General features: G+C 48.2%; 1 protein-coding gene across 1 annotated transcript in view; it reads right to left on the bottom strand.

Moving 5' to 3' along the window:
• LOC123992637 (seizure protein 6 homolog) overlaps positions 1–21,944 on the bottom strand; it is a 182,175-nt gene that overhangs the window by 72,492 nt on the left and 87,739 nt on the right. The window contains exons 2-3 of the mRNA XM_046293954.1: positions 9,204–9,962; positions 7,330–7,463 (exon numbers count right to left, since the gene is read on the bottom strand). Coding sequence (XP_046149910.1) covers positions 7,330–7,463; positions 9,204–9,962 — 893 coding nt within the window. The remainder of the gene's footprint in view (positions 1–7,329; positions 7,464–9,203; positions 9,963–21,944) is intronic.

Here is a 21,944-nt window from a genome sequence, read left to right as displayed (position 1 = left end):
AGGGAGCGCAAAATGAACAGAACATAGTACAGAACATAACACAAAACAAGAAACACAAAAACGTACAGACATGAAATAGAAACAGAGTCAATAACGCCCGAGGAAAGAACCAAGGGGACTGACAGATATGGGGGAGGTAAACCAGGAAGGTGATGGAGTCCAGGTGAGTCTCATGAGGCGCAGGAGTGCGTAACGATGGTGGCAGGTGTGTGTAATAATGAGTAAACTGGCGACAACGAGCGCCAGAGAGGAGGAGCGGGAGTAGACTTGATACCAGCTGAAGTGCAGACGGGTATAGAGGGGTGTATGGGGCTATAGAGGGGTGCATGGGGCTATAGAGGGGTGCATGGGGCTATAGAGGGGTGCATGGGGCTATAGAGGGGTGCATGGGGCTATAGAAGGGTGCATGGGGCTATAGAGGGGTGCATGGGGCTATAGAAGGGTGCATGGGGCTATAGAGGGGTGCATGGGGCTATAGAGGGGTGCATGGGGCTATAGAGTGGTGTATGGGGCTATAGAGGGGTGCATGGGGCTATAGAGGGGTGTATGAGGCTATAGAGGGGTGCATGGGGCTATAGAGGGGTGTATGGGGCTATAGAGGGGTGCATGGGGCTATAGAGGGGTGTATGGGGCTATAGAGGGGTGCATGGGGTTATAGAGGGATGTGCCAGCTCCAGGCATAAGCGACATAAGTGGTTGAAAAGTAGAATATATAAGGTGCAAGTTGGACATTTGGTTATGCATCAGCAATTTGTATTTTCTTATGTCAGTCACTGACAGTCACTCAATATGCCATGTCAGATAAAAAGAATGTGATTGGTAAATTAGTCTCATCAGCTGTCTAAACTTGTAGTAATCATGGCCGAATACCAACCAGTCACGCAGGGCAAGTGTCCAGGGGCCCTGACCTCAAGGGGGCCCCTATTGATTTTGTTAGTCCCTCTCACCCAGATAGTCCCTCTCATTAACATGGCATAAGTCATGGCAAAATTTGTAGAACTGCAGGAAATTAGCTGTAAAATTGGAAGAGAATGTACTCTAAAACATACATTTCTCTCCACTGTCATGATTGGGGGTCACCAAAAGACTTTGCCCACAAGGTTTGAGAGGGGCCCCCAAACAAATCTCGCTTTGTACCCCCAAAAGTGTAGAGCGTGTGGAGGGCTGTAGAGGGGTGTAGACTGGATGTAGAGGGTGTAGACGGTGGAAGAGGTTTGTAGATGGTGTAAAGGGGGGTAAACTGTGTGTAGAGGGGTATAGACTCGGTTTATAGTCATGTAGAGGGGTTTATGATGTAGAGGGGTGTATAAGGTAGAGGGATGTGGAGTGTGGGGGGTGTAGAAGGGTGTAGAGGGATGTAGGGGGTTTAGACTGGGTGTAGTGAGGTGTAGGGTCAGGGGGTGTATTGAGGTGTAGAGGGGTGAAGAGGGGTGTAAGGGTTTGTAAATGGGTGTAGAGGTGTAGAGGGATGTAGGGGGTATAGAGGGGTATAGATTGGGTGTAGTGGGGTGTAGGGTCAGGGGGTGTAGAGGGGTATAGAGGAGGTGTAGTGGGGTGAAGAGGGGTGTAGGGGGTTGTAAAGGGGTGTAGAGGGCTATAGGGTGTATGGGGATGTGGTGTGTGTAGAGGGGAGTAGACTGGGTGTAGAGGAGTGTAGATGGGTGTATAGGGGTGTAGGGGGTTGTAGAGGGCTTTAGACTGGTTTAGAGGGGTGTAGATGGGTGGGTAGGGGGTGTATAGGGGTGTATAGAAGTGTAGACTGGGTGTAGAGGGTTGTGTGGTGTAAAGAAGTTTATACTGGATTTAGTGGTGTGTAGCGGGGTGTAGACTTGATGTAGGGGGGTAAAATGGAAAACTAGAAAAAAATTCTCTCCACCCTATGGCAGAAAAAAATAGCAAGTGTCCAGGGGCCCTGACCTCAAGGGGGCCCCTATTGATTTTGTTAGTCCCTCTCACCCAGATAGTCCCTCTCATTAACATGGCATAAGTCATGGCAAAATGTGTAGAACTGCAGGAAATTAGCTGTAAAATTGGAAGAGAATGTACTCTAAAACATACATTCCTCTCCGCCGCCAAGTGGGGTGTAGTGGGGAGTAGATGGGTTTAGAATGCTGTAGAGGAGTGTAGACTGGGTGAAGAGGCATGTAGAGGGGTGTAGTGGGGTGTAGATGGGTGTAGAATGCTGTAGAGGAGTGTAGACTGGGTGAAGAGGCATGTAGAGGGGTGTAGTGGGGTGTAGTGGGGACTAGATGGGTGTAGAATGCTGTAGAGGAGTGTAGACTGGGTGAAGAGGCATGTAGAGGGGTGTAGTGGGGTGTAGATGGGAGTAGATGGGTGTAGAATGCTGTAGAGGAGTGTAGACTGGGTGAAGAGGCATGTAGAGGGGTGTAGTGGGGTGTAGATGGGTGCAGAATGCTGTAGAGGAGTGTAGACTGGGTGAAGAGGCATGTAGAGGGGTGTAGTGGGGAGTAGATGGGTGTAGAATGCTGTAGAGGAGTGTAGACTGGGTGAAGAGTCATGTAGAGGGGTGTAGTTGGGTATAGAGGACTGTAAAGGGGTGTAGAAGGGTGTAGAGAGATGGGGGTGTAGGGGGATGTTGAGGGGTGTAGATGGGTGTAGAAGGGTTTAGAGGGCGGGTGGGTGTAGTGGGGTGTAGGGGTGTGTGCAGAGGGGTGTTGTCTGGTGTAGATGGGTGTAAAGAGATGTACAGGGTTGTAGAGGGTTGGGGGGTTAGGTAGAATGTAGGGGGTTGTAAGGGTGTGTAGACAGGTGTAGAAGGCTGGAGGTGTAGGGAGGTGTAGAGGGGTGTAGAGGGCTGGAGGTGTAGAGGGGTGTAGAGGGTTTAGAGGGGTTTAGATGGGTGTTGACTGGGTGTAGAGGGCTGGAGGTGTAGAGGGGTGTAGAGGGTTTAGAGGGGTTTAGATGGGTGTAGACTGGGTTTAGAGGGGTGTAGAATGGTTTAGAGGGGTGTAGACGAGTGCAGATGGGTGTAGAAGGATGTAGACTGGGTTGGGTAGGGTGGTGTAGAGAGGTGTACAGGGGTGTTGAGAGGTGTAGGGTGGTTTAGAGGGCTGTAGAGTGGTGTAGAGAGGTGTACAGGGGTGTAGGGGGGTAGAGAGGTGTAGGGTGGTTTACAGGGCTGTATAGTGGTGTAGAGAGGTGTACAGGGGTGTTGAGAGGTGTATGGTGGTTTAGAGGGCTGTAGAGTGGTGTAGAGAGGTGTACATGGGTGTAGGGGGTGTAGAGAGGTGTAGGGTGGTTTAGAGGGCTGTATAGTGGTGTAGAGAGGTGTACAGGGGTGTTGAGAGGTGTATGGTGGTTGAGAGGGCTGTAGAGAGGTGTATAGGGCTGTAGGGGAGTGTAGAGATGTGTAGGGTGGTTTAGAGGGCTGTAGAGTGGTGTAGAGAGTTGTACAGGGGTGTAGGGGGTTAGAGAGGTGTAGCGGGGTTTAGAGGGCTGTAGAGTTGTGTAGAGAGGTGTACAGGGGTGTAGGGGGGGGTAGAGAGGTGTAGCGTGGTTTAGAGGGCTGTAGAGTGGTGTAGAGAGGTGTACAGGGGTGTAGAGGGGGTAGAGAGGTGTAGCGAGGTTTAGAGGGCTGTAGAGTGGTGTAAAGATGTGTACAAGGCTGTAGGGGGGAGTAGAGAGATGTAGGGTGGTTTAGAGGGCTGTAGAGTGGTGTAGAGAGTGTACAAGGCTGTAGGGGGGAGTAGAGAGGTGTAGGGTGGTGTATAGAGGTGTATGGTGGTTTAGAGGGCTGTAGAGTGGTGTAGAGAGGTGTACAGGGGTGTAGGGGGAGTAAAGAGGTGTAGGATGGTGTAGAGAGGTGTAGGGGGAGTAGAGAGGTGTAGGGGGAGTAGAGAGGTGTAGAGTTGTGTAGATAGGTGTACAGGGGTGTAGGGGGAGTAGAGAGGTGTACAGGGGTGTAGGGGGAGTAGAGAGGTGTACAGGGGTGTAGAGGGAGTAGAGAGATGTACAGGGGTGTAGGGGGAGTAGAGAGGTGTACAGGGGTGTAGGGGGAGTAGAGAGGAGTACAGGGGTGTAGGGGGAGTAGAGAGGTGTACAGGGGTGTAGGGGGAGTAGAGAGGTGTACAGGGGTGTAGGGGGAGTAGAGAGGTGTACAGGGGTGTAGGGGGAGTAGAGAGGTGTACAGGGGTGTAGGGGGAGTAGAGAGGTGTACAGGGGTGTAGGGGGAGTAGAGAGGTGTACAGGGGTGTAGGGGGAGTAGAGAGGTGTACAGGGGTGTAAGGGGGAGTAGAGAGGTGTACAGGGGTGTAGGGGGAGTAGAGAGAGGTACAGGGGTGCAGGGGGAGTAGAGAGGTGTACAGGGGTGTAGGGGGAGTAGAGAGGTGTACAGGGGTGTAGGGGGAGTAGAGAGGTGTACAGGGGTGTAGGGGAGTAGAGAGGTGTACAGGGGTGTAGGGGGAGTAGAGAGGTGTACAGGGGTGCAGGGGGAGTAGAGAGGTGTACAGGGGTGTAGGGGGAGTAGAGAGGTGTACAGGGGTGTAGGGGGAGTAGAGAGGTGTACAGGGGTGTAGGGGGAGTAGAGAGGTGTACAGGGGTGTAAGGGGGAGTAGAGAGGTGTACAGGGGTGTAGGGGGAGTAGAGAGGTGTACAGGGGTGTAGGGGGAGTAGAGAGGTGTACAGGGGTGTAGGGGGAGTAGAGAGGTGTACAGGGGTGCAGGGGGAGTAGAGAGGTGTACAGGGGTGCAGGGGGAGTAGAGAGGTATACAGGGGTGTAGGGGGAGTAGAGAGGTGTACAGGGGTGTAGGGGGAGTAGAGAGGTGTACAGGGGTGTCGAGAGGTGTACAGGGGTGTAGGGGGTTTAGAAAGCTGTGAAGCGGTGTAAAGGGGTGTAGAGGGCTGGGGGTGTAATAGGCTGTATGGGGGTGTGGGGTGTGTGGGTTTGTGGTAAAGCGGGGGCTTAGACGCTGTAGAGGTGTGTAGACTGGATGTAGAGGGGTTTAGAGGGGGTAGAGGTGTGTAGAGGGGTGTAGAGGTGTGTAGAGGTGTGTAGAGGGGTGTAGAGGTGTGTAGAGGGCTGTAGAGGTGTGTAGAGGGGTGTAAAGGTGTATAGAGGTGTGTAGAGGGGTGTAGAGGTGTGTAGAGGTGTGTAGAGGGGTGTGTAGGTGTGTAGCGGGCTGTAGAGGGTGTAGAGGGGTGTAGAGGGGTGTAGAGGGGTGTAGAGGTGTGTAGAGGGGTGTAGAGGTGTGTAGAGGGGTGTAAAGGTGTGTAGAGGGGTGTAGAGGTGTGTAGAGGTGTGTAGAGGGGTGTATAGGTGTGTAGAGGGCTGTAGAGGGTGTAGAGGGTGTAGAGGGGTGTAGAGGGGTGTAGAGGTGTGTAGAGGTGTGTATACTAGGTGTAGACGGCTGTAGAGAGGTGTAGAGCGCTGGGGGTGTAAGGGGTGTAGAGGTGTGTAGAGGGTTGTAGAGGTGTGTAGAGGTGTGTAGAGGGTGTAGATGGGTGTAGAGGTGTGTAGAGGTGTGTAAGGGGTGTAGAGGGTTGTAGAGGGCTGTAGAGGTGTGTAGAGGGTGTAGATGGGTGTAGAGGTGTGTAGAGGTGTGTAAGGGGTGTAGAGGGTTGTAGAGGGGTGTAGAGGTGTGTAGAGGTGTGTATACTAGGTGTAGACGGCTGTAGAGAGGTGTAGAGCGCTGGGGGTGTAAGGGGTGTAGAGGTGTGTAGAAGGTTGTAGAGATGTGTAGAGGTGTGTAGAGGGTGTAGATGGGTGTAGAGGTGTGTAGAGGTGTGTAAGGGGTGTAGAGGGTTGTAGAGGGCTGTAGAGGTGTGTAGAGGTGTAGATGGGTGTAGAGGTGTGTAGAGGTGTGTAAGGGGTGTAGAGGGTTGTAGAGGGCTGTAGAGGTGTGTAGAGGGTGTAGATAGGTGTAGAGGTGTGTAGAGGTGTGTATACTAGGTGTAGATGGCTGTAGAGAGGTGTAGAGCGCTGGGGGTGTAAGGGGTTTAGGGAGGTGTAGAAAGCCGTAGAGGGGTGTAAAGGGGTGTAGATGGATATAGAGTGGTGTCGAGGGGTGTAGAGGGTTGTAGAGGGCTCGGGTGTAAGGGGGTTTAGAAGGCTGTAAGGGGTGTAGACTGGGTTTAAAGGGGTGTAGAATGGTATAGAGGGGGTGTAGACGAGTGTAGACGGGTGTAGACGAATGTAGACGGGTGTAGAGGGCTGCAGGTGTAGTAGGCTGTAGGGAGGTGGGTGTAGAGTGGTGTAGAATGGTTTAGAGGCATGTAGATGGGTTTAGAGGGGTGTAGACTGGGTGGAGAGAGGTGTAGAGGGCTGTACAGGATTGTAGAGGGCTGTAAAAGACTGTAGAGGGCTGTAGAAGGGTGTAGAGGGGTGTAGAGGGGTGTCGATTGCATGTAGAAGGGTATAGGATGATGTAGATTCGGTGTGGTGAGCTATAGTGTGGTGTAGAGGGGCTGTATGGTGCAGATGGGTGTAGAAGGGTGTAGCGGGATGTACAGGGGTGTAGAGGGGTGTAGACTAGGTGTAGAGGAGTATAGAGGGTGTAAAGGCGTGATCCAACCATTGTCTAAATCCCATACTATTTAGTCAATCAACCCCAAGGGTAAGGTCTCTTTAATCAAGTTAAGAGCTTATGTGGAGACGTTTTAGCAGGATGGCATTAAAAGAGTCCCGTAGACCAACATAATCCATAAGTAATTGATGAAGAGAGGAAGCTCTAAATCTAAATCACTTAGAATAATTAAAGGCAATGAGAGAGAAGATGGATATATACATGTGCTGCTGTCCCGGGTGGTAGAAAGCACAGACAGGCAATGAGAGGAGGAACAGAGGAGAGGAGGAATGTTCACCTCTCTCCACCCTCCTCCTCATTTTCTCCTCTTTCGCTGAAGACAGGAAGCAGCTGGGATGCATCATTGAGAATGACTTGTGGTACATATCCATTTTCATCCAAAATATATTAGGCCAAACATCTGGACGGTCAGAGGGTTAATGGCTATTGTATATTTTATGAGAGCAGGAAGTTTAGCTGGAGAGTTAGTCATGTGAATGAGGCGGTTCAGGTGGAGGCAGATTCCCTGTTCAAATCACTGTGTCAGCTTCCAAAGGTCAGTCGCTGCAGAATGACAGTAAAGCCCTTGGTGACTGAGTAGCCATCATTATTTTGAAGAACTAGTGTGCTATTGCCAACGAGCCAATTGCCCGTTTTGGATGTTGCATTTGGATATCTAATGTAATTTCTCGACAGGATGTGCCAGTCTTGTGTGTTTCCATGTTTAATCTACCATCTTTTTATAGACAATCACCGCTTTTGATGGACACAATGAATAATCTTCTGGCAACAATAGTGGTGGTCTGACCTGTATCTCTACTCCATAGCCCGTGTAGACTGTGACGGTGTAGGTGCAGTCCACAGAGGAGTAGTAATGAGAGCTGGACGGCTGGGGCGTCTCTATGTAGCCCTCTGGTGATGTCAAGTTGAAGATGCAGGGAGCTGCAAGGACAAAAAAATACAGAGAGCAAAACATTAAGGACCAGTTACACCACCTAACTAACCCGGCATGGGCGAACGATCTGGAGAAGACTGCCCAGAGCAGAGTGCGTTGGAAAGGTTTTGTCGATGGTCTATGGTGTGCTTCATATGCAGCCCTCATCCTCCGCGTACAACACCCTTTCTGCCAGTCACATTCTGTTAAAGGTCCCCAAAGCACACACATCCCTGGGTCGCTCGTCTTTTCAGTTCGCTGCAGCTAGCGACTGGAACGAGCTGCACAAACACTCAAACTAGACAGTTTTATCTCAATCTCTTCATTCAAAGACTCAATCATGGACACTCTTACTGACAGTTGTGGCTGCTTCGTGTGATGTATTGTTGTCTCTACCTTCTTTCCCTTTGTGCTGTTGTCTGTGTCCAAAAACATTTGTACCACGTTTTGTGCTGCTACCATGTTGTGTTGCTACCATGTTGTTGTCATGTTGTGTTGCTACCATGCTGTGTTGTCATGTGTTGATCCCTTGCTATGTTGTTGTCTTAGGTCTCTCTTTGTGTAGTGTTGTCTCTCTTGTCGTAATGTATGTTTTGTCCTATATTTCTACTAACTTTTTTATTTTTAATCCCAGCCCCCGTCCCCGCAGGAGGCCATTTGCCTTTTGGTAGGTCTTCATTGTGAATAAGAGTTTGTTCTTAACTGACTTGTCTAATTAAATAAAGGTTCAATAAAATAAATCAATATAAATGTGTGTGTGTGGTGTATGATATGTGAGTGTGGTGTGGTGTGGTGGTGGTGTAGTGTTTGGTGTGTGTGTGGTGGTGTGGTGTGTGTGGTGGTGGTGTGTGGTGTGTGGTGGTGGTGTGTGGTGTGTGGTGTGTGGTGTGTGGTGTGTGGTGATGTGGTGTGATGTGTGTGTGGCTAATGTTAGCTAGGTGGCTAACGCTAATGTTAGCTAGGTGGCTAACGTTTGCTAGGCCAAGGGTTAGGGTTAGGGGTTAGGGTTAAAGTTAGGGGAAGGGTTAGCTAACAAAGTAGATAAAAAGTAGTAAGTAGTTGCAAAGTTGATAATTAGTTAAAATGCTAAAGTTGTCAGTGATGAGATTCGAACACACAACCTTTGGGTTGCTAGACGTTCAAATGTCAACCCATCCGTCCCAACCAATCACCCTCTTGTTTTTTTTGTTTTTTTGCCTTAAGCAACCTTCTGTCTTATGTAACCATACCAAACCTAACATAATAATTTGAGTGTCCTGTATTTACATTTACTATGTTATGTCTAGTCTATGAGACCAGGCTGAACGTTCTCCTTCTTCTCTCCCACCATAACACAAATGTGTCTCCGTATCTCATGTTTGCAATCTGGTTTCCATTCCATTTCAGGAGCACTTGATTGAGTGTGAGAGGAGGAGGAATACTGATTTTATAATTAATTTAAGCCCATTGGTTGTTTAGATATGTGAGCTGCAAACAAAGAGGATTGAGGGAGCGAGCACACTGGTGTCTCAGACACGGGGCTCCTCTGTTGGAGATGGTGAAACACAGGCACTTTACAACCCACCAAGGCCCAGGATTATCTCTAGGACTGCATAATGAGAATCTGAGCTTGCTGTTCATTATACCTTCACAATGAAGACAGAATCACGGAAACTGGTGTTAGGTGTATTGCAGGATATTGTATCTGTATGTCTCTGGGTAAGAGTAGGTGATCATTACAAGTGTGTAGCCTGTCTGTGTTACATTACCTGGGTGGTGCATGGTGGTGGTGATGGTGGTTGTGGTTATAGTGGTCTCCTCATCCACAGCACCAGATACTGCTGATGTCCCAATCTCTATCCCATCACTGGCGTGGCTCATGTTGTGTTCTTCTGACTTCCCTGCAACCTTCTCCACCAAAGTGGTCAAGGCTGGGGGAGTCATGGTGGATGCAGTGGGGACCTCAGAGTACCTATCACCCATAGGAGCAGCCAGGTTGGGGGTGTTTGAGAGGGGAGAGGGAGCGGAGGTGTGCATGACAGGGGTGGTCAGGGTATCCACGGCATCAGCTTCCTCCTCTGTCCTCCCTCCCCTGCCATTGGTCAACGCTACTCTCTGATTCACAGAGACACGCCCCTCTGGAGCAACGCTGCCCTTTGTTGCCAACAGTGACGTGGCTGTTGCCACAGTGGTAGTGGTTGAGGCAAGATCAGAGAAAATTAGCGCGTCCTTGTGTGGCACCGTGTGAGTGGAGGAGGGGTCCCTGGCAAAGTGGGGACCTGAGGGTGGAATAGCGGGGTGGGTCTCAACACCCCCACTGTCCTCAAAGAAATGCCCCTGTCCTTGGAGGGACTCCTGTAAGAGGAAGCCCTTGTAGAGAGGGTGGTGGTTGGGGACATTCAGGGTCGGGGCGGTTGTCACCAGGGGGACCTCTCTGTCTGTGTCCCATTTGGTGGGGTACAGGCTGGGGCCACCACTCTCAGACTGTCCCCTCTGTGTGACGGATGTCCCATCCTCAGAATAGGAGCCTGGAACAACACACACAGAGCACATAAATACCAGGTACATTTTGTGTCACACAGGAAAGATAATATTCCCAAACTGTTTAAAGCAGTGAAGCGTAGCGCTGTAACATGCTGTAGGTTTTGATAAGAGTCCCTTGTGAAAACACAGGGCAGTGAAGCGTAGCGCTGTAACATGCTGTAGGTTTTGATAAGAGTCCCTTGTGAAAACACAGGGCAGTGAAGCGTAGCGCTGTAACATGCTGTAGGTTTTGATAAGAGTCCTTTCTGAAAACACAGGGCAGTGAAGCGTAGCGCTGTAACATGCTGTAGGTTTTGATAAGAGTCCCTTGTGAAAACACAGGGCAGTGAAGCGTAGCGCTGTAACATGCTGTAGGTTTTGATAAGAGTCCCTTCTGAAAACACAGGGCAGTGAAGCGTAGCGCTGTAACATGCTGTAGGTTTTGATAAGAGTCCCTTGTGAAAACACAGGGCAGTGAAGCGTAGCGCTGTAACATGCTGTAGGTTTTGATAAGAGTCCCTTCTGAAAACACAGGGCAGTGAAGCGTAGCGCTGTAACATGCTGTAGGTTTTGATAAGAGTCCCTTCTGAAAACACAGGGCAGTGAAGCGTAGCGCTGTAACATGCTGTAGGTTTTGATAAGAGTCCCTTGTGAAAACACAGGGCAGTGAAGCGTAGCGCTGTAACATGCTGTAGGTTTTGATAAGAGTCCCTTCTGAAAACACAGGGCAGTGAAGCGTAGCGCTGTAACATGCTGTAGGTTTTGATAAGAGTCCCTTGTGAAAACACAGGGCAGTGAAGCGTAGCACTGTAACATGCTGTAGGTTTTGATAAGAGTCCCTTGTGAAAACACAGGGCAGTGAAGCGTAGCACTGTAACATGCTGTAGGTTTTGATAAGAGTCCCTTGTGAAAACACAGGGCAGTGAAGTGTAGCGCTGTAACATGCTGTAGGTTTTGATAAGAGTCCCTTCTGAAAACACAGGGCAGTGAAGCGTAGTGCTGTAACATGCTGTGGGTTTTGATAAGAGTCCCTTGTGAAAACACAGGGCAGTGAAGCCCAAAGAGATTCTCTGTGATTCTCTGTGCTTATTTCAATGGTTTCTACTCCTCCTCATCAATGAGTAAATATTAATTATTTAGCTGCTTTAAGGATATGATGGCCTGTCAAATGTGGGAAATTAAATGGATCTCCCGCTCCACCTTATGCACCTTCAGATGTAATCTAGAGCACTCCAGGAGCCTGTCATCCTACAGCAGCCTTCCAGGAGCCTGTCATCCTACAGCAGCCTTCCAGGAGCCTGTCATCCTACAGCAGCCTTCCAGGAGCCTGTCATCCTACAGCAGCCTTCCAGGAGCCTGTCATCCTACAGCAGCCTTCCAGGAGCCTGTCATCCTACAGCAGCCTTCCAGGAGCCTGTCATCCTACAGCAGCCTAGCAGGAGCCTGTCATCCTACATTAGCCTACCAGGAGCCTGTCATCCTACAGCAGTCTACCAGGAGCCTGTCATCCTTCAGCAGCCTACCAGGAGCCTGTCATCCTACCAGGAGCTTGTCACCCTACAGCAGTCTACCAGGAGCCTGTCATCCTACAGCAGCCTTCCAGGATCCTGTCATCCAACATCAGCCTACCAGGAGCCTGTCATCCTACCAGGAGCTTGTCACCCTACAGCAGCTTACCAGGAGCCTGTCATCCTACAGCAGGCTTCCAGGAGCCTGTCATCCTACAGCAACCTACTAGGAGCCTGTCATTCTACAGCAGCCTACCAGGAGCCTGTCCTCCTACAGCAGCCTACCAGGAGCCTGTCATCCTACAGCAGTCTACCAGGAGCCTGTCATCCTACAGCAGCCTACCAGGAGCCTGTCATTCTACAGCAGCCTACCAGGAGCCTGTCATCCTACAGCAGCCTACCAGGAGCCTGTCATCCTACCAGGAGCTTGTCATCCTACAGCAGTCTACCAGGAGCCTGTCATCCTACAGCAGCCTTCCAGGAGCCTGTCATCCAACATCAGCCTTCCAGGAGCCTGTCATCCTACATCAGCCTTCCAGGAGCCTGTCATCCTACATCAGTCTACCAGGAGCCTGTCATCCTACAGCAGCCTACCGGGAGCCTGTCATCCTACTGCAGCCTACCAGAAGCCTGTCATCCTACAGCAGCCTACCAGGATTTTGTCATCCTACAGCAGCCTACCAGGAGCCTGGAATGGTTCCTCTCTTCACAATGCAAGTATATATACACTGCTCAACAAAAAAAGGGAACACTAAAATAACACATCCTAGATCTGAATGAATTAAATATTCTTATTAAATACTTTTTTCAAATTTATCAACCCATGGAGGTCTGGATTTGGAGTCACACTCAAAATTAAAGTGGAAAACCACACTACAGGCTGATCCAACTTTGATGTAATGTCCTTAAAACAAGTCAAAATGAGGCTCAGTAGTGCCTGTATGACCTCCCTACAACGCCTGGGCATGCTCCTGATGAGGTGACGGATGGTCTCCTGAGGGATCTCCTCCCAGACCTGGACTAAAGCATCCGCCAACTCCTGGACAGTCTGTGGTGCAACGTGGCATTGGTGGATAGAGCGAGACATGATGTCCCAGATGTGCTCAATTGGATTCAGGTCTGGGGAACGGGCGGGCCAGTCCATAGCATCAATGCCTTCCTCTTGCAGGAACTGCTGACACACTCCAGCCACATGAGGTCTAGCATTGTCTTGCATTAGGAGGAACCCAGGGCCAACCGCACCAGCATATGGTCTCACAAGGGGTCTGAGGATCTCATCTCGGTACCTAATGGCAGTCAGGCTACCTCTGGCGAGCACATGGAGGGCTGTGCGGCCCCCCAAAGAAATGCCACCCCACACCATGACTGACCCACCACCAAACCGGTCATGCTGGAGGATGTTGCAGGCAGCAGAACGTTCTCCACAGCGTCTCCAGACTCTGTCACGTCTGTCACATGTGCTCAGTGTGAACCTGCTTTCATCTGTGAAGAGCACAGGACGCCAGTGGCGAATTTGCCAATCTTGGTGTTCTCTGGCAAATGCCAAACGTCCTGCACGGTGTTGGGCTGTAAGCACAACCCCCACCTGTGGACGTCGGGCCCTCATGGAGTCTGTTTCTGACCGTTTGAGTAGACACATGCACATTTGTGGCCTGCTGGATGTCATTTTGCAGGGCTCATGAGGATGGGGTGTAGATGGTTTGGAGGGTGGGGGGGGTGTTAGGCCATCAGGTGAATCATTAATTAGCTAGAATGGTCAGTTCAGGAGAGTTGGATGGGAAATTACAGTTTTTTACAATCACTTTGGCACTAATTTCTCCTTGCACAAAGGCGGAGGTAGCGGTCCTGCTGCTGGGTTGTTGCCCTCCTACGGCCTCCTCCACATCTCCTGATGTACTGGCCTGTCTCCTGGTAGCGCCTCCATGCTCTGGACACTACGCTGACAGACACAGCAAACCTTCTTGCCACAGCTCGCATTGATGTGCCATCCTGGATGAGCTGCACTACCTGAGCTACTTGTGTGGGTTGTAGACTCCGTCTCATGCTACCACTAGAGTGAAAGCACCGCCAGCATTCAAAAGTGACCAAATCAGCCAGGAAGCATAGGAACTGAGAAGTGGCCTGTGGTCACCACCTGCAGAACCAATCCTTTATTGGGGGTGTCTTGCTAATTGCCTATAATTTCCACCTGTTGTCTATTCCATTTGCACAACAGCATGTGAAATGTATTGTCAATCAGTGTTGCTTCCTAAGTGGACAGTTTGATTTCACAGAAGTGTGATTGACTTGGAGTTACATTGTGTTGTTTAAGTGTTCCCTTTATTTTTTTGAGCAGTGTATATACTATCGTTCAAAAGTTTGTGGTCACTTAGAAATTTCCTTGTTTTTGAAAGAAAAGCACATTTTTTGTCCATTAAAAGAAAACATAAAATTGATCCGAAATACAGTGTAGACATTGTTAATGTTGTAAATGACTATTGTAGCTGGAAATGGCAGATTTTAAAGGAATATCTACATAGGCATACAAATCAAATCAAAGTTTATTTGCCACGTGCTCCGAATACAACAGACCTTACAGTGAAATGCTGAATACAACAGACCTTACAGTGAAATGTTTACTTACAGGCTCTAACCAACAGTGCAAAAAAAGGTATTAGGTGGACAATAGGTAAGTAAAGAAATAAAAACAACAGTAAAAAGACAGTGAAAAATAACAGTAGTGAGGCTATATACAGTAGCGAGGCTATTACAGTAGCCAGGCTACATACAGGCACCAGTTAGTCGGGCTGATTGAGGTAGTATGTACATGTAGATACAGTATGGTTAAAGTGACTATGGATATATGATAAACAGAGAGTAGCAGTAGAGTAAAAGAGAGGTTGGTGGGTGGTGGGACACAATGCAGATAGCCTGCTTAGCCAATGTGCGGGGGCACTGGTTTGTCGGGCCAATTGAGGTAGTATGTATAATAATAATATATAATATATGCCATTTAGCAGACGCTTTTATCCAAAGCGACTTACAGTCATTCTACGTATGGGTGGTCCCGGGGATCGAACCCACTACCCTGGCGTTACAAGCGCCATGCTCTACCAACTGAGCTATGTACATGAATGTATAGTTATAGTGTCTATGCATATATGATAAACAGAGAGTAGCAGCAGCGTAAAGAAGGGGTTGGGTGGGGGCACACAATGTAAATTGTCCGGGTAGCCATTTGATTACCTGTTGGCTTGGGGGTAAAAACTGTTGAGAAGCCTTTTTGTCCTAGACTTGGCACTCCGGTACCGCTTGCCATGCGATAGTGGAGAGAACAGTCTATGACTGGGGTAGCTGGGGTCTTGGAGAATTTTTAGGGCTCAGTGATGTACTGGGCAGTACGCACTACCCTCTGTAGTGCGTTGCGGTCGTAGGCCTGAGCAATTGATGTGATGTAACCAGTCAGGATGCTCTCGATGTTGCAGCTGTAGAACCTTTTGAAGATCTGAGGACCCATGCCAAATCTTTTTAGTTTCCTGAGGGGTAATAGGCTTTGTCGTGCCCTCTTCACAACTGTCCTGGTGTGTTTGGACCATGATAGTTTGTTGGTGATGTGGACAACAAGGAACTTGAAGCTCTCAACCTGCTCCACTACAGCCCTGTCGATGAGAATGGGGGCGTGCTCAGTCCTCCTTTTCCTGTTGCCCACAATCATCTCCTTAGTCTTGGTAACGTTGAGGGAGGGGTTGTTATTCTGGCACCACCCAGCCAGGTCTCGGACCTCCTCCCTATAGGCTGTCTCATCATTGTCAGTGATCAGGCCTACCACTGTTGTGTCATCTGCAAACGTAATGATGGTGTTGGAGTCGTGCCTGGCCATGCAGTCGTGGGTGGACAGGAAGTACAGGAGGGGACTGAGCATGCACCCCTGCGGGGCTCCTCCAAGGGAGGTGTTTAGTCCCAGGATCCTTAGCTTAGAGGGTACTATGGTGTTGAACGCTAAGCTGTAGTCAATGAATAGCATTCTCACATAGGTGTTCCTTTTGTCCAGGAGGGAAAGGCAAGTGTGGAGTGCAATAGGGGTTGCATCATCTGTGTGTCTGCTTGGGTGGTATGCAAATTGGAGTGGGTCTAGGGTTTCTTGGATAATGGTGTTGATGTGAGCCATTACCAGCCTTTCAAAGCACTTCATGGCTATGGACGTGAGTACTACGGGTCTGTAGTCATTTAGGCAGGTTCCCTTTGTGTTCTTTGCCATAGGGACTATGGTCCTCTGCTTGTACAGAGGCCCATTATCAACAACTGTCACTCCTGTGTTCCAATGGCACGTTGTGTTAGTTCATCTGAGTTTATAATTTTAAAAGGCTAATTGATCATAAGAAAACCCTTTTGCAATTATGTTAGCACGGCTGAAAACTGTTGTCTGATTAAAGAAGCAATACAACTGGCCTTCTTTAGGCTAGTTGAGTCTCTTGAGCATCAGCATTTGTGGGTTCGATTACAGGCTCAAAAACTTGTCAATCTATTCTTGTTCTGAGAACTGAAGGCTATTCCATGTGAGAAATTGCCAATAACTGAAGATCTCGTACAACGCTGTGTACTACTCCCTTCACAGTACAGCAAAAACTGGATCTAACCAGAATAGAAAGAGGAGTGCACAAGTGAGCAAGAGGACAAGTACATTAGGGTGTCTAGTTTGAGAAACAGACGCCTCACAAGTTCTCCAGGTAGACACTGCAGGGCCTGGATTAACCTCTATATCGCCAGAGGAACAGAGGAGGAGTAGAATAAGGGTACAGCTAAAGGCTAACAGAACTGGACGCCTAGTACGTTCAGAACAGAGAGTAAAAGGAGCAGATTTCTGGGCACGGTAGAATATATTTAAGGCATAATGTACAGACAAAGGTATGGTAGGATGTGAATACAGTGGGGTTAAACCTGTGCATAGTGATAATGAAAGAGATATTCTAGAAATAGCATTTAAACCAGGTGATGTCACTGCGTGTGTGGGGGGTGGAACTAAATTGTTAGCCGAGGCGTGTTGAGCAGTGCTAGAGGCTCTACAGTGAAATAAAACAATAGTTACAAACCAGAACAGCAATCGACACGGCATGGTGACGTTAGGGAAAGACATGGTGACGTTAGGGAAAGGCATGGTGACGTTAGGGAAAGGCATGGTGACGTTAGGGAAAGGCATGGTGACGTTAGGGAAAGGCATGGTGACGTTAGGGAAAGGCACGGTGACGTTAGGGAAAGGCACGGTGACGTTAGGGAAAGGCACGGTGACGTTAGGGAAAGGCACGGTGACGTTAGGGAAAGGCACGGTGACGTTAGGGAAAGGCACGGTGACGTTAGGGAAAGGCACGGTGACGTTAGGGAAAGGCACGGTGACGTTAGGGAAAGGCACGGTGACGTTAGGGAAAGGCATGGTGACGTTAGCGAAAGGCATGGTGACGTTAGGGAAAGGCACGGTGACGTTAGGGAAAGACATGGTGACGTTAGGGAAAGGCATGGTGACGTTAGGGAAAGACATGGTGACGTTAGGGAAAGGCATGGTGACGTTAGGGAAAGGCATGGTGACGTTAGGGAAAGACATGGTGACGTTAGGGAAAGGCATGGTGACGTTAGGGAAAGACATGCGTAGCTGGGTGATCATACAAGTCCAGTGTGTGGCTTCAGGCAGCTAGCGGCACAGGGCTAGCAGGCTAACAGAAAGGCCTTAGAGGGATGACGCGACGGAGGGAAGTCTGTTGTGCCCACCTCGTGCAGTTACATCAGTGGACGGATCAGCAGGGCTCTGTGTGGTAAACCAGGCCAATTGGCAAAATATGTATAGTGGCCGAATAAATATGTCCGAAGGGCCTCTTAAACCAGCAGTCCAATGTGCTTAAAATAGCTAGCAGCCCGCAGATTAGCGGCTGTGCATTCAGGGGTTGTTAGCTGCTATAATTCCAGGTGGAAAAAAATATGTAAAAAAATCTAATAAAAATGTTTGTTTTTTTAATAATAGGTTCAGAGCTTGCGGTAGGAATCCGGAGATATCGAGAAGAATAAGTATATTTCAAGATTGGATAGATGTAAACTATACTGAAACATCTCTATCAGGAAGAATGTGCCACAAAATATAATCCTATTGACTGAGAAGACCGGCACAGTAATGTGATGTAAATCAGGGAAGGCATCAAATTGAGCACTTGTGGCAGCCAGGTCTCTGTGTTATAAAGTGGACACATTGGTCAAATGCTTCCTCTTCAACAAGTGGTTTTCTCTAGAGTTTCTGCCACCCTATCCTTTTTCCTTAAAACGTGTAAGACTGATTTGCTCAGCTTGGTTTGAAGTTGGAAAGTTGAGCAATTGCTTTTCTTTCCAGGCGTGCAGACAGAGCAGAGATACCACCGGTGCATGACAAGACAGATTTCTGTTCTGGATGACCAGACCACCACATCACAACTGGAGAGGCTTGAACAAATAGGCTATCTGAAACATCTGCGATCGCTATGGCACTAAAGTAATAATGCAGTGTAAAATCTTCTCAGATCCAGATTACCAGTATACTGTATACACTAAGACACTACTGCAGAGAAAGACAAATATGTTACGTCCAAAAAACGAAGACATTAAAGCAACCTGTTCTAGAAATGTCAAACACATTTCCACTCCTCAAAAAACAGGTGCTTTAATATCATGCTAACACCCTCCTGCAATACTTGAAATGTTTTTCTGCTATCAGCTGCTTCTCTAATTGAAATCCTGCAGTTTTATGCCAATTCCTTCTAAATCTTCTTCCAGGAAATGTTATTTTTATTCTACTAGATAGGCCTGTCTTGTGTACGTCTTTGTTTGGTTTGCTGCAAACATTCACCCCTGAGCTGCAGATTAGCGATGTTGGTTCTTTGTGAAGCTGCACAAAGCCAGGGCAATTAAAGGCTCTTCTCTCCCTTAACAAGCTCTAATCCAGACACGCTTTCATTTCATTTTATTTCATTTCTCTCGTTGGCTGGCTGTGCTAAAGCACTGAGAGAGACAGAATGGGCCTGATAGGCTAGCTCTCAAAGTGTAGCACTCATCTGGGAGTATTCAGAGACTAAACTCTGCTCTGTCACTTCTACAGCCAGCCAGGCAGACGAACATGCACAGTCAATTGTCTGCCTGCCACTGGACCTCAAAACTTCCCTCGGGAGTTTGGCGATTGGTGATTCCTCAATCTATCCCAGTGTTTCCCAACCCTGAGTACCCACCACAGTACACATTTGTATTATAACCCTGGACAAGCACACCTGATTCAACTTGCATATTAATCATCAAGCTCTCGATGATTTGAATGAGGTTAGTTTGTCCCCGGTACTGCTGCTCATTCCATTCACCAGCACCGGAGATCTATGTCACCGGCTTCGAGGCGTCACTGAACTGGATCATTACTACCAACCCCGGACTGTCATGTCTCATTACGCACACCTGGTTCCCATTCCCCCTGATTAGTATGTGTATATACTATGTGTCCTCTGTTCCCCATTGTCCTTGTTGATTATTGTTCCATGTACGTTGGTCTTGTGAGTAGCTGGGCTCTGCTGTATCGATTACTGTGTTAGTGTGCACTTGTTATTACTGGTCCCGTGTAGTGTTATTACGGGTCTTGTCCCGTGTTTATTAGAGATTTACACCTCACACATTCTTTGGGTTACAGCCCTGTGGTGTGCGTGCGAGAGTGTGTGTGTGGGGGGATTCTTCCCCGTCATTTATTACGTTTATAACGTACTCTTGGGTACAGAAATAAAATCTCTCTCTTATCATTAAACATGACACACCTACTGATTCAAGGGTTTTTCTTTTCTTTTCTACATTGTAGAATAATAGTGAAGACATCAGAACTATGAAATATCACAAGGAATCATGTAACTAAAAAAAGTATTTTATGAGATTCTTCAAAGTAGCCACCCTTGACATCTTTGCACTCTCTTGGCATTTTCTCAACCAGTTTCACCTGGAATGCTTTTCCTACAGTCTTGAAGGAGTTCCCAAATATGCTGAGCCCTTGTTGGCTGCTTTTCCTACACTCTGCGTTCCAACCCATCTCAATTGGGTTGAGGTCAGAGGATTATGGAGACCAGGTCATCCGATGCAGCACTCATCACTCTCCTTCTTTGTCAAATAGCCCTTATACAGCCTGGAGGTGTGTTGGGTCATTGTCCCGTTAACAAATGATAGGCGATAGGCGCCACTAAGCGCAAACAAGATGGTATGGCATATTGCTGCCGAATGCTGTGGTAGCCATGCAGGTTAAGGGTGCATCGGATTCTAAATAAATCAGTGTGACCAGCAAAGCATCCCCACACCATCACACCTCCATGCTTCACTGTGGGAACCACACATGCAGAGATTATCCATTCACCTACTCTGCGTCTCACAAAGACATGGCGGTTGGAACCAAAAATCTCAGATTTGGACCAAAGGACAGATTTCCACCGGTCTAATGTCCATCGCTCGTGTTTCTTGGCCCAAGAAAGTCTCTTCTTATTGGTGTCCACTAGTGGCTTCTTTGCAGCAATTCAACAATGAAAGCCTGATTCACGCAGTCTCCTCTGAACAGTTGATGTTGAGATGTGTCTGTTACTTGAACTCTGTGAAGCATTTATTTGTGCTGCAATTTCTGAGGCTGGTAACGCTAATGAACTTATCCTCTTCAGTAAAGGCAACTCTGGGTCTTCCTTTCCTGTTGAGGTCCTCGCGAGAGCTAGTTTCATCATAGCGCTTGATGGTTTTTGTGACTGCACTTAACATTTTCCTGATTGACAGGACCTTCATATCTTAAAGTAATGATGGACTGTCGTTTCTCTTTGCTTATTTGAGCTGTTCTTGCCATAATATGGACTTGGTCTTTTACCAAATAGGGCTATCTTCTGTATAGCACCCCTACCTTGTCACAACCCAACTGATTGGCTCAAACGCATTACGGAAGGAAATGCCACATATTAACTTTTAACAAGGCACACCTGTTAATTGAAATGCATTCCAGGTGACTACCTCATGAAGCTGGTGGAGAGAATGCCAAGAGTATGCAAATCTGTCATCAAGGCGAAGGGTGGATACTTTGAAGTATCTCATATTTTCATTTCTTTAACACCTTTTTAGTTACCACATGATTACCACGTGTTATTTCATAGTTTTGATGTCATCACTGTTATTCTACAATGTAGAAAATAGTCAAAAGGAAGAAAATCTCTTGAATGATTGAAACAAAGAACCTTCTTCTGAAACTCACCCGTCTATTCTTGTTCTGAGAAATTAAGGCTATTCCAGCGTAGCCTAGTGGTTAGAGCGTTGGACTAGTAACCGGAAGGTTGCGAGTTCAAACCCCGAGCTGTCAAGGTACAAATCTGTCGTTCTGCCCCTGAACAGGCAGTTGAAAACCATAGAAGTGGTCCAAACCATTATGTGGTCAATTAGGCAATTAGCTCAGATGGGATTTTGTGGCTCATAAAAACCACTTAGTCCGTCACTGCAGTCACCCTGATGCCAATGGCCTGACAGGCTGGTTCAGGAAACAGGGCTGTGGAGTAGAGTGATTCATCCATCCAGGGCTGGGATCAGAGTGGAGTTATGGCAAGGCAATGTCAGCAGTGCAGATACAAACACACTCTCACACACACACAGACATGCACACACACATACATGCACACACACAGGCATGCACACACACAGGCATGCACACACACAGGCATGCACACACACACAGGCATGCACACACACACAGGGTGCTTTACTCTCAAAACCCAGATGAGGGACCACATGTAAAAATGAGCTTGGTAGCCACATCTGCTGATGAACCTGTTTGTGTGGAGCTGAAATAAAGCCAAGCAGCCAACAGATGGAGAGTGTCAGTGTAGGAACAGAATGATTTAGTGTAACAACACCATAATGCAGCTGTCTGTCAATACAGCTCCACGTATCCCCCACATCACACTACAAAGGCCCCTCTCACTAAACACACAACACAGCCAACTACAGAACTGGTAATAAATACAGATGTGCCAAAGGTTTTTTGGGGGGATAGGGAGGGTAGGGACCGTGGGTAGGGATGTCCCAAGGATCCCAGATAGCAATGACTATAAAGCCAATGTCTGGCATTTGAGAAGGAGAGTGTACTGATGATTATTGTAGCTGTTGAGAGTCTGAATGGTGCTGTCGCCACTAGGAATAGCTGCCGCTTCTGGCTTCATCACTTTCATGTCTATTTTAAACATTGGCTTGAGACATTGACTGCCTGGCAAGTAATGGAAGAACTAACATCCAACATCTCATCAGCACAGTCATGGTTGTTGTCTGGTTCTGCACAATACATATTGTGCAGCAGGGCTCTCCAATCCTGTTCCTGGAGAGCTACCATCCTTTAGGTTTACTCTTCAACCCTGTTCCTGGAGAGCTACCATCCTTTAGGTTTACTCTTCAATCCTGTTCCTGGAGAGCTACCATCCTTTAGCTTTACTCTCCAATCCTGTTCCT

This window comes from Oncorhynchus gorbuscha, linkage group LG13 (genome assembly GCF_021184085.1).
Source record: "Oncorhynchus gorbuscha isolate QuinsamMale2020 ecotype Even-year linkage group LG13, OgorEven_v1.0, whole genome shotgun sequence".
Taxonomy (NCBI): Eukaryota; Metazoa; Chordata; class Actinopteri; order Salmoniformes; family Salmonidae; genus Oncorhynchus; species Oncorhynchus gorbuscha.
Note: the sequence above shows the minus strand (reverse complement) of the source record. Positions and strands in the feature narration are given on the sequence as shown.